The sequence below is a fragment of the Fukomys damarensis genome, unplaced genomic scaffold (assembly GCF_012274545.1).
Source record: "Fukomys damarensis isolate Sample0158 unplaced genomic scaffold, DMR_v1.0_HiC HiC_scaffold_30, whole genome shotgun sequence".
NCBI classification, from domain to species: domain Eukaryota; kingdom Metazoa; phylum Chordata; class Mammalia; order Rodentia; family Bathyergidae; genus Fukomys; species Fukomys damarensis.
The window spans coordinates 40953096-40965527 of NW_022900942.1; the positions used below are offsets into that span (position 1 = coordinate 40953096).

The 12432-nt window shown below is 37.1% G+C and overlaps 1 protein-coding gene across 2 annotated transcripts in view; it reads left to right on the forward strand.

Annotated features, from left to right (window-relative positions):
- Positions 1-330: 330 nt before the first annotated feature.
- Rit2 (Ras like without CAAX 2) overlaps positions 331-12432 on the forward strand; it is a 355066-nt gene continuing 342964 nt past the window's right edge. For both annotated transcript variants that reach the window (XM_010616572.2, XM_033757464.1), the window contains exon 1: positions 331-598. In XM_010616572.2, coding sequence (XP_010614874.1) covers positions 496-598 — 103 coding nt within the window. In that variant the 5' untranslated portion in view covers positions 331-495. The remainder of the gene's footprint in view (positions 599-12432) is intronic.

Below are 12432 nucleotides of genomic sequence, written 5' to 3' on the forward strand. Positions count from 1 at the left end.
ACTGTGTGTGAAACTATAGCTAAAGAAGTCAGCCTGTGAGACAGCGTCGTCCAATAAGTCTCTGATCCGCTCTATTCTAGCAGCCCAGCCTGGAAAGTGATTAAACGTGTGTGCGTCAAACAACAACACCGTGCAGGGATGGGGAGGAAAGAGGAAGAAGACAGAAAGAAAATGAGGAAGGGAAATGGAGAAGCAGAAGAGGGAAGAAAGAAATGCACACAGAGCAAGCCAGAGAAAGAGATCGTGGGAGACGTGAAAGAGTGAAGGATCAGAAGAAGAGGGGGGGTGTAAAAGCCAGATTTTTATTGGAAGCAATTGAAGTGGTTGCTATGAGACCCGCTCCAGCAGAGGACCAGCAGCCAGCCCGACGCTGCCGGTTCTTACCTCACACTAAACCTTCCCTTTGACACAGTTTTAGAGTTGTTTAATATCTGAGCAAGCACCTGACACGGGTGACTTTTTTCTTCTTTTTTCTCCTCCGGTCTTTCGGGTAAAATGGAGGTAGAAAATGAAGCCAGCTGCTCCCTAGGCAGCGCATCAGGCGGGTCCAGAGAGTACAAGGTGGTAATGCTGGGAGCAGGGGGAGTTGGTAAAAGCGGTAAGTTTCAACACCAAATGCGGGGAAAGAGGGCCTCTTTAGAGGCAACTCGATAGAGTGGGGAAAAAACCTGATAATACTGATGCTATCAGTGGCTTGCGCGGCAGTTAAATACAGAGTGTCTGGCAGGATGTTTGAAAGTATAAAGACTGTTAAAGGAATGCTGGTGAGTCAGGAAAATTCAGATAGCAGTTCGTGATATATAGTACTCTAAGAGGACAATTTTCTTTTCTATCTCATACTGGGTAATATTTGCTCTTTGTTTAATTTATATGGGTTTGAAAAATAATCATAATATTCATTAAACACATTGTATGAGAAAAATGTGCTCTTCTTAAAAGTATTCATACAAAAAAGAGATGTGCTATAAATAATACACACACAGAGGATTCTCAGTGTTGGTTGTTTTGTTTGTTTCTGTGATTAGGAGCTTCCTGTTTCTTTTTCCTTGTCTGTGTCTGACATAGCATGTATGCATTTTGAATGCCAAGAGGAAAGTTGTTTTCTGAAAGTGACAGTGGTTCACAGAACAGCATTCAGCATGGGACTCATGCCACGGTGATTACTGCATGCAGGGTGATCAAACCAAGCTTTGTGGTTAACTAAATTAAAGGGGGGAAAAAGCCACACTAAAAATAAATGTGGTATGGTAATGATTTTGTGACACGTGATATTGTCCGTGATTTGTTTTCTCCTGGAGTTTAAAATCCAAATATAGCAAATTATAAAAAGAACTATAGAGTAATGCTTGAGATGAGAAAAATGTGGAATGGTTTTGGCTTGTGGATATCACTAGAACATAAAGAACTACAGAGAGTTTTGAATACAAAGATAAAAAGATCTCCACTGAGGATATATGTTTGGAGAGGCCAAAAGACAGAAACAATTGTAGAATTAGTCTATATAAATAGTATCAAAGGAATCCAATAATTTGGTGCTTGACTAAAAGGGCAGAAGTTGACAATATTCTTGGCAGAAGAAATCAAATAGCTAATATTTTAGGTGATGGTTCCACAAAGGAAAAAAAAATGTGAAACATGAAAGAAAGTGAGAAGGGATAATGACTTTGGTAGACATTGAAGATGAAGAGGTAAGAAAGCAAGTGGCAAGCAACGTAAAACTAAGCAACCAATGTTCCCCTCTACACAAAAACATACCATAAAAAGAGGAAAAAAGTAGGTAGATCTGGATGTAATCAATAGCTAAGTATTTCTCTAAGTGAGAAAAGTCAGTTTTCTAGGAAGGAAACATGAGAAAACTTGTGTAACTGTGTGAATGAGTTCTTTAAAAAAAATGTTTTTCTTTAAATATAATGGCATGAGAGGGAAAGAATTAAAATAGGTGAGAGTCTAGAGAGGAAGGAAGAAAAGGGGAAAAACAAAAGAAAATAATCTAAATAGATAAAGCTACGCTTTACAAGAATATGGTTAGTCAAACACACACAATGAGAGAGAAGCAATATGAGAATAAAATCTGAGAAGAATAAAGAGGAGATTTAAGGAAAAAGGCGGGAGGCCCAGTAACAGAACCTGCCCCCAGTGTCCCGTGAAGGGAAAGAGTTGCAGCCGTGGGCCAGGGCCCTGTATTCCCTTTTCTTGCTGGCTTGGTGTTTCCCTATTTCCCCAGGATGTGGGGGTGTAGGAATAGAGTGACTAGTTTTTAGCATGCCTCGTTTTATTCTATCAACCCAGAAATTGGAGCATGGAGATGTTATATTAGAACATCCTCCAGCAATATACTGTGGTACTACCATATTCAAACAGTAATATTATACATATATATACATACATATCTTATTTTGACTTCCCCTCAGTAGTATTGGTACTAGCTTTTCATTATTTCCATTCTAATAACTAGAAATTTTCAACATAACTCAGTGGCTAGAGGAGTGGTCTGAATTGGTTTCACCCACATTTTGTTAGAACAAAGACAACTTATAATTAAATACTTGAACAAAACTTTTCCAGTGGGATAAAGCCTGGAGTAGCCATTTTACCTATAGAGAAGGTTAAGAATAAAGTGTCAATAAATTAGCTGTACTGATCATGTAAAGATACACTTGACTCTTAACCCAGAGAGCATTATTTATACTGTAATTTAACACCTGGAAAATACTGGTCCTTAGGGCCAAGTTTTTGGAATCACAGTGATGGAATTGCATCTTGATCTTGGACTCCCCCTGTGGATGATTCATCTTTTGTTATCACTATGTAAATATTCAAGCACCAATCTCAATATTAATCTTTCTCAAAGGTTAAATGTTTGCTTTCCAATAAAGCAAAAATGTTTTTAAGTCAGTCTTCATATTGCTGAAGATCTGAATCAATAAGAGAAATTCCAGGGATTATCCAAGTTCACTTTAGAGATTTATGGAGAGGACCCTCTTCCACAGAACTGAAGGATGATGCTTCAGTCTCCCATGTTTTTAGTTTTGAAAGGCAGATATGAGTCAGCCTTGAGTGTGGACAAAAAACTGATTTCACTGTGACCACAACTTTTGAAAGAACAAAGCTCAGTGATCTATGCTTACTGAAAAATCATGTATTTTAAAAAATCTATGTTTTACTAGTACATAGAAAAATTTAAACTTTGTAATTTTACTGAAATGGGAATACACATAAGATTTAAAACATATGGGCAAATAAACATACTTTTTCAGAAATAACAAACTAGTCAAGTTTATTGAATACCTATTAGGGCATGAGTGTACTGGTAATCACATGGAGGAAACATGAAAGAAGTGAACCTTTAAAAAGCACCCAATAAAGGGAGCTATGGGCTACATGTATTTCATGCCTAAATTTATTCCTCACTCAAATCTAAGTCAAAGTACCTCCATTTTACAGATTGAAAATCTGAGACCCAGTAAAATAATTTGCACTTGATCATAAGGTGCAACAAACTATAGAGTTCTGACACGTTTTATCCAACTCTAATGCATTATGAATAATTCTTTGGGGAAAAAAAACCCCAACAAAGCAGAGTTCCCCCACTCACTATTAGGAAGAAAATAAGTCTATTGTTAAAACTTTGTATTTTTCTTGAATATTATATTCAGAATTATAAACAATAAACTAGAGCTCCCAATTATACATCTTTGATCTTTAGATTAACATAATTAAATACTATAAATAATATTTTTATTCTCTCTATAAAATATATGTATATTATACTAGTAAATATTGTACCTAATTTTGTTCAAGCATGCTGAGGAGGAAACAGGAATACACAACAAATAGTTCTCTTCCTTAAAGAGTTGAAGTATGGGCATCCTTAAAGTGTGGGCTTGAGAGTTTCACGCATTAAAGAGTGGATTAGTCTCATCTAGAACACAGCTCCTTGGTTCTACTTGAACTGTTTTTTACCATGCTAATAGGTAAAATGTATCTCAGAAAATACGATCTCACTATGATTGGCTAAGACTCTCATGATTCAGTGGGTTTTAGCCAATCATAGTGAGATCATATTTTCAAAATACGTTTTACCCATTCTGTCTTAGGATTTTTTGATAATAAAATTCAAAACAATGTGAGTAAGTCATATATTTTCTACATTTAGATGAGACAGCACAGGCACTGAGATTTTAAGAGACTTGTTCATGAACACACAGAATTAAGAAAATCAGAACTAGAATTTAACTTGTTTTCTATTTACATTATTTCTACTCTAATTGCATTGAGAAAGCAGGTAATGTAAAGAAATATCAAATGAGTTTCACATATCTTTCCCTGGTCTCTAAGACATGTACTGGAATTGCCTTGGGAAATGGTACTTCACTATACATTTTCAAATTGTTCATGAAACAGCAAGAAATGTGAGAAGAGAGAATCTTACACATAATTTATGATTTTGAGCATGATCCCTGTCCTCTAGGAACGTATAATCTCATGACGGGAAAACTGTTTAAAAGAAAGTGATAAGTTTGTATTAGATTGCTAATGAAACAGTTATGGACACTCGGAGTAAGGGGTGGCTAAATCAGAATGTGGAACCCAAGTTTATCACAGCAGAGATAAATCGCAGCCTAATAAGTCACAGAGAGATGATACTTGTGTATCAAAAGATGAGTTAAAATTATTTGAGTTTAAGAGTATAAAGTATGCAGATAGCTAATAGGCAGAATTAAACAGAAACAGTATATACAAAGCCAAGTAGAATGGGAATCTTCTTTACATAATGATATCTTGATAACTTTGTGTATTTTAGAAGTAGCTGGAAAAATCAAAGATGTGTTTAATGCATAATTTAGAAAGTTGTAAGAAGTTATACAAAACAAACAAATAAGCTAAAAATATGCAAAAATGTTAGGGAACTCAGGATTCTTTAGAAAACACCCATTGTGAATTCTTTGAAAAGAAAAAAAAATCATGTATAAGATACAATGGGTGATCAAAATATACGGCTAATGCTTACTAAAAATTATTATAGTAAAAGACAGACTGCCATTCATCCCCTCAAAGTTCTCTCCTATGTTTCAAACACACTTATTTCATTGTTCTTACTACGATCTGAAGCCGTTCTGAAAGTTTTCCTTTATGACTGTCTTTATGTGCCATCAATGGAAAGGCAGTGTCATGAAAATATTTATGGTGTGTCCTTATTCTCCTTATTTACTGGATCTGGCACTGCACAACTTCTGTCTCTTTCCCAAAGTCAAAAATGATCATCGAAGGTATTACATTAGGCTTCTAATGTAAAAGTTGAAGAGCCTCAGGGGAAAGAGTGACAGAATGTTGAGATAGCCTAGACAGTTAAAAAGACATTCAGGAAAGAGGAACTCCAGGACTTCTTCAGAAAGCAGCAAAAATGAAGAAATAGGTGCCTTCTAACCAAGGGGATATATTTTGATGGGGTTAATGGCAAAGTATCTTTCACTGTAATAAATGTTTTAAAATTTAAATATTTACCATATTGTTCTACTGTACTTTGCAAACAATCATTCTCATTCCTACACTCTTTTGCAATTACTATTTAAATTCTGAGTTCTGTGTAGTAGCATTTTATTAAAGGAAAGCAAAAATGATATTTTCTAAGGTAAACAGAAAGCCTCACACAACCAACTCCTTCAGTCTTAGCAAATTCATATACAAAGCAGAAAAGGGAAGCTTTATCTGATTAATTAAATCAAGACAAACAACATAGTCATTATTCACATCCTCTAGGTTTCTGTGATTTATCTCATTGGTCCAATTTTGGGTCTGACACATGTGAATAATTTGTCTATTGCGAGCACATGTTACCTTAAAGTTGTGGATTGCAAAGGCAGAAGAAAAAGTCAACAAGGCAAAGAAGAAAAGCTGTGAAGACTCAGGAGCTTTTGTTACCATCTTTAATTGTTGCCTGTCGATGTACACTGCAGACGGTCACCACTGCAGTACTATGAGCAAGACTTCACCAAAAGGCCCAAATAAAGCTACCTGGAAAAGTAAATTAAATCTATTCATTTTAGCAATGGCTGCGAGAATAATGTAGGTAAACAGTGATAACAGACAATATTTTCAAGGTAACAGGCACTCTATAGATAGTGAAACCATGAAAGAAAGTTAGTGTAACTATGCTCTAGTCGGAGGAAGGGGTAGGAAATGAATGCATGTGCACGGGTTCCTAATCTGCCCACGTGTTGCTAGTCTCCTTCCCTTCATATATTTGTTCAGGTGGCCTGGTGATGAACGGTGTATCACCCTCACCCGCTGGCACTGACTCCTTCTGTCTGTCCTGTGGGGAATGCACTACCGTCCGTGTTGTACATGGGAGAAAAACAGGGCCCACAGACAGGAACACAGAGATATTGAACGATAAATGCACAGCACCTACACATTTTAGTTCAAGGTTTACACCATTTTCATTATCCCACCCCGAGACTTTTCACTTTATCGGTTGAGGAGATGGTACTGTCTATAGATCTGAGTTCCAACTTGAGCTTCACCTTTACAGACAGTAAGCAAAATCACATAAACCAAATTGTTCGAAAACTTCAGTTTTATGCTGAACAATTGATTGTGTTATTCTTATTTAAATGAATTGGAGGAGGTACTAGAGTTTGGACCAAACATTTCAAGAAATAGCATTCAGCATTGAAGATAATGTTTCTGCCAACTGAGGGCCAGCTGGGGGTCCTGACCTAGAAAATCTCCTGGCCTTGAGAAAATCAAGTAACCCAGTACTTAAAAAAATTTATTGACATTTTTTATCATGGTAAAGAAGAAATAAACAGTGTGCTGAATATTGCAGGCAGGTTTTTTTAGAACTGTAAGGTGTTGGTCTATCTTAGGGTATATATTTTTCTCTAACTGTATGCAACACAGTATAATTAATAGAAATCACATGCCAGAAAATGAACATACCATCTTTGTCCATTTATTTAATAAGAACCAAAGTGTGTGTGTGTGTGTGTGTGTGTGTGTGTGTGTGCTCCTAGTGCCCAGACTAGAGAAAAGCCCTAAACTGTTATCAAGAATGTAGTCACAACCTCAGCCCTGTCTCCTCTCCACTGGGATACAGAAGGGTACATAAACATAGAATTGGGGTGCATGTTGACAGGCAAAACAGCTATGCAGGTGCTGTTTTGCAAACAGGGGAGTGGTGGGACGGTAGTTAGAATTGCATGTCATGATTCGTTCAGATGCTCAGCAATGGTTTTGAGATTAAAAGTCTCCTAACCTCCTGGAGTGTGGATTTTTCCAATAGGCCATGTGGCTTTCAATTAAGCAGCATGAAATACGCTTCTTGTATCTGGAAAGTAGGCTGCCAGTTATGACTGATGGTGTACGTGTATCTTTGCAGTGTGGCGGGATTGTGATAGTATACAAGGACGGATGGCAGCTCTCTGTTCTGCTTGCACACATGGAGGAAACTCTTAGCACTGAATTTGACTGTGATTTGCACAGCATGTGCATGGTCTCAATTTAATCACTGGGGCTTTGCTCGTAAACACTAGCTCTCTGATGACCCTAACCAGGCAGTGCCATCTGTCCTTCTGCTCCCTCAGCAGGCCCCAGCTAACTGTTACTGCCAGCTCCCGCAGCAGATCAGCACTTCTGACCTTTCAGCCTGCTCTAACACTACTCCAGCTAACGCCACAGTGTTATTAGGGGAACAATAGCCTGTTACAGTCTCCATACTCTCCGAGGCAATTCCACATCCTGCCACTGTCAAGTTTACTGAGAGTACAGAAATACATGTCCGATTGCCCTTCCAGGACAGGCGAAGGATAGCAAGCTGAAGGCCTTTCACTGAAGGCTGCACTGAGAGATGAGTTAGAGGGAAGACAAAATTTGCAGTCCCCAGAAAAAGACTTTAACTGGACTAGAAGGAAATGGTGCAGGAAATGTGTGGAAGGAACATGAGACACGGGCTGTTTTATTAGTCTATGTTTGCGCGGTCTAATAATTACAGTCACAGTGGAGAGTCGATTCGTGAACATGACGTATCTTAATTCTTTTCTTCATCCCCTTCCTCCCTCCTTCCATCTCTTGGTCCTCTTCCCCTTTGCAAAAGATCTGCCTTCCTATTTTCTATTATCTGTTAATTTATTTATTTTTGTTTTGAGTTAGTGTTGTAAATTGTGATGGGAGCACACAGCAGAAGTCTGATCAGAGCACAGCTTGTATGGGGACGTCAAGGTTTCAGTAGTCATTTAATAGATGGATAAGAAAACCCGAGGTTTCCAGTCCGGAGTCCTCTTCAACTGCTTTAAACTGGGTGGCTAAAGCACAACTGGATTTTTACATAGCCTGTTTGGACTTACACGGGAGGAATGACTCTCATTTTGTCCATATTATCAACTCCTTTCCTGAGATAAAATGGGAACTAACCCCTGGGAGTCTCACATAGCCCTAGCCTGTTCAAAAGGGCACCCTGAGCACTAACAAAGGAGTCTCACGTATCCTGCAGTGTGGCGATGGTGTTTTCCCCTCACTTACAGATGAGACCAGTGGGCTGAAACAGAATGATTAATTCATGCAGGAACCCACAGACTGCAGAGGCTTCTCAGGACGGCACCCACGGTCCAGCACCCTTTATTCTTGTTCCATTCTTGATCTGCATGATGAACTTTCAATACAGAAATAAGGACAGAATAATAGGCATTGGAGGTTTGAGTATTTAAAAGAAGCCACATTTGTGGTTTCTCACCTGTATAATGGGAAAATTTAATACAGTGACCCCACTGATGATATTAAGAACAAAACTTGACACATAATCATTACTGAATAATATTTGTATTGCAAGTGGATAAATTTGTTTTGAATTGTTTTCTCTTAGCAGTATTTGACCTTGTAAGGTCACGAATTATTCCCCATTAATGATATTAATTAAAATTACCTCAGAGAGTTGGTTAGGTGGATGACATTAGAAAATATTAAATTAAAACTGTCGATTGTAATTGCCAAAATATTACATTTTCATTAAAACTGTTGTTTCCCTTTCTTCATTCTTTTTTCCTTTCTTTTCCCTATTTTTCCTTCCACACCTTCACCTAAGGTAGTTTACTTCTGTAGCATGGGGTAAGACAGTAAAAAAGGATTTTTGAGATGGCTTCTAGGAAAATGAAATAGGGCTGAATATTATAAACTTCCTATTGTATATGCAGTTTCTCTATACCCGCTATTGCTGTCTATATCCGTATATTGATTTGTTTCAGCTTCAGTCTCTTGGGTGGTAATTTCAGTGAAAATAATAATGGTGGTTTGCTAGTTACCCTAGTAAATAATTCCTTTATTCATCTCAACTGACCTACTCACACACGCACGCGCACACACACACACACACACCAATTTCTGTTAGGGAACAGACATTAGAGCAATTGCCTGTACAATAACCTCAAAGAGTCAGCTTAGAGGCCCGCTGGCTTTAAAGGAGTATTCCTGTGCTTGAATCAGGACTTAAATGCATCTTTCCAACAGTTTAAATAATATGATCTTTAGCATTTATTTTGAAATTGTGATAATTTTACTTATCATCTTTATAGATTTGTCTCAACTGATCCATCTAGCCTCATTTTTTCCTCAACATCCCACTGTTTCACACCATTGTCAGTCTGATCATTCTCAAAACTGTTTCTTTGATATCTTCTGCTGGGATATCTTCAGTGACCTCTCTTTATTGCTAACAGACTGATATCCAGTGCCTGCAGGACTCCAGGTGTCTCAGACATATGAAGTCATCTGACAGTAGCCATCTAGGGGAAGCATCCTCAATGCCAGTCCAACAGAGAGAGGGCTTCCTGCAGAAACCATCAAGGAATTAAGCTGCACAGGGCAAAGAAGTAGAAAGCAGGGAATGAAAAAATATGCAGGCGCCCCCAGGGAATCAGAGAGTGCTTGACATCAGCAATGAAGAGCATCTTGGCAATAGTAAAGATGGGAAGATTCAGAACTAGAATTACAGCAGCCCAGATACTGCAATGGCCTGTGCTAAAAAGATTTATTGGATTGTTTCTCTTCTCTTCCTTTCTCTCTCTCTCATTCTCTGTCTTTTTCCTCTCTCTCTCTCTCTCTTTCTCTCTCTCTTTCTTTTTCTCTTTTTTACATTATGAAATATACCTAACTTGAAAAAGACTCAAAGCTACTTCCAGCTCTTCAGACAAATTACTTAGTTTTTCTCTGCCCAAATCTTGAAACACCTCCAATAGATCCCAAGCATAGTAATTTTAACATACAATCTTTCCTATTTTTCCTCAATTTGTCTAGTCTGATCTGGCTGTCCAGAATCTTTTAAAATTCCTATTCTTAAATACCTATCCTGTCTGCTCCAGCCTAACATACCTTTTTCTTTACAACAATGAAAACCCTTTCTGACAATTATTTCATCACTAATTCACAAGCTTCTTCTAACATATGGTTTATTGTCTTAAAACTTATTTAAGTTTTCACTTTGACTTACTATCTATCTCTATTTTATTTTCCCATCTTGAATGCAAATTCTTAGAGAATGCAACATAATCTTCTTTCTCTCATGATATATAAATCCTCAAATATTTTTGTAAATTTAATTTTCCTCTTCTTTCTTGAACAAATTGAAAGAATAAGATAGCAGGCACATGTAGTAAAATACAGTGACACCTCAGTTCATTAATGCTTCTGTTTACAATTTGGTTCACAGAGAAGTAATTCGCAAATTTTTTTCTTAGTTTGCAAACTCTGCATCAGGTAACAAATGGGACCATAGTCATTTTTCACACAAATGTGGCCATTTTTTCCAAAATCATAGAACAAATTAAATTTGTAAGTTTAAAGCATACAATTAAGTGATGTTAAATAATCTCCAAACTGGCACTAAGAGAAAAGGGTCAGATAAATGGACATAAAGTAGGGTTGTGGCTTGAAAATAACGTGTACTCAGGCAGTATGAAATATTTGATATTACACCTGAAGGCACTTAGGTTCACTGTGTTTACAATGCTCACTAAAACACGTGGGTCAAAGTGATTTTTTGCACAGAATCTGGCAGATAGTGAAGAACAAGTAATAAATAAATGCCATGTTACAAGAAGTAATCATATTTCAGAAGATGATCTAAAATCAAGAGCAATGTTCATATATATGAAATTCTGACAATAGCTCATGTGTTCATTTCCTGAACCATTTACCCACTCGGTACCAGAACAGAGAACTGATCCTGAATGAAAGACATGTTTCCTGGGAGAAAAGAGGAGGAGAAAAATCTCATGAAATAGACTGTGAAAAAAAAAAAAAACGTAGTGAATAACCCTAGGAAACATTGTTTACCTCCACAGGTTTGAGCTCAAAATGTTAATTAATATTTCAGAGAATTATCAGTTTTTTGGTCAACGCCGCAACATCTGACCCAGAATCCTGATTATAACACTGAATTCTGAATCAGCCACGTTTCTATACATCTTTCCTCCTACAATATAAGGCATCCTCAGCTGTGAGTAAATGTTAAGCCTGATAAACTGTATTCTATAAAGAAAAGAATTCCTAAGACTAGCATAGGATTTTAGAACAACTTTACAATCAAGGCATCTATTTTCTCTAATTTCAAGAATCTCTGAAATCAAGAAGTTAAGAGCTATCTAATAGGTAAAGTTGTTGGGCTCTCAAAAATATTCCAAAACTATAAAAAAACAGAAAATAAGCAAACAAGCAAACACACACACACACGCGCGCGCGCGCGCACACACACACACACACACACACACACACACACATTTTTCCACTCCCGGATTCAGAGTTTTCTATTTTTCTCTTTTTGTTTAGCTACTCACTTCTCTTCCACTTGCTTGATTGCAGGGTAAGAGTTGAAACATCTAATATCAGTTTTCAGTTTCTTTGGAGCAGACCCATGAAAGCTTTTATACATTTCTACTCTTAAAACTTTGTCTTCCACTTACTTCATCACAGAAAGCAACTTGAAAACACTTGCATAAAGTACTTTGCTGTGACAAGTACACATTTCTGTCTGCCTCTCAAAGCTTATTTGCATTTTCGTTGAGTATAATTCCAAGACAGTTCTCATAATTGAAACAGCTTGGACTTTGAACATGGACAGATGTATATTGAAATTCAGTTCTGCCACCTATCAAGAAGTGACTTTGCTGGTCTTCTTTCTTTTTCGGATCTCTTAATGTGCATGAGCCAGGACACATTCCTCTGACCTCTCCAGTTCTTCAATTTCCTAGTGTATTTCAGCCAATGCTCTCGTATGAATATAATTATATTCCTTTATATCTTTTATTAAGTGAAATTTATATCTAGATTAAAACCATAATGAGAAATCATTAAAATAACCAAAATTAAAATGTGGGCTAGAATGTAGTCAGGATGTAAAATGAAGCTACCACCCTGCAAAATAATTTAGCACTATGTATAGAG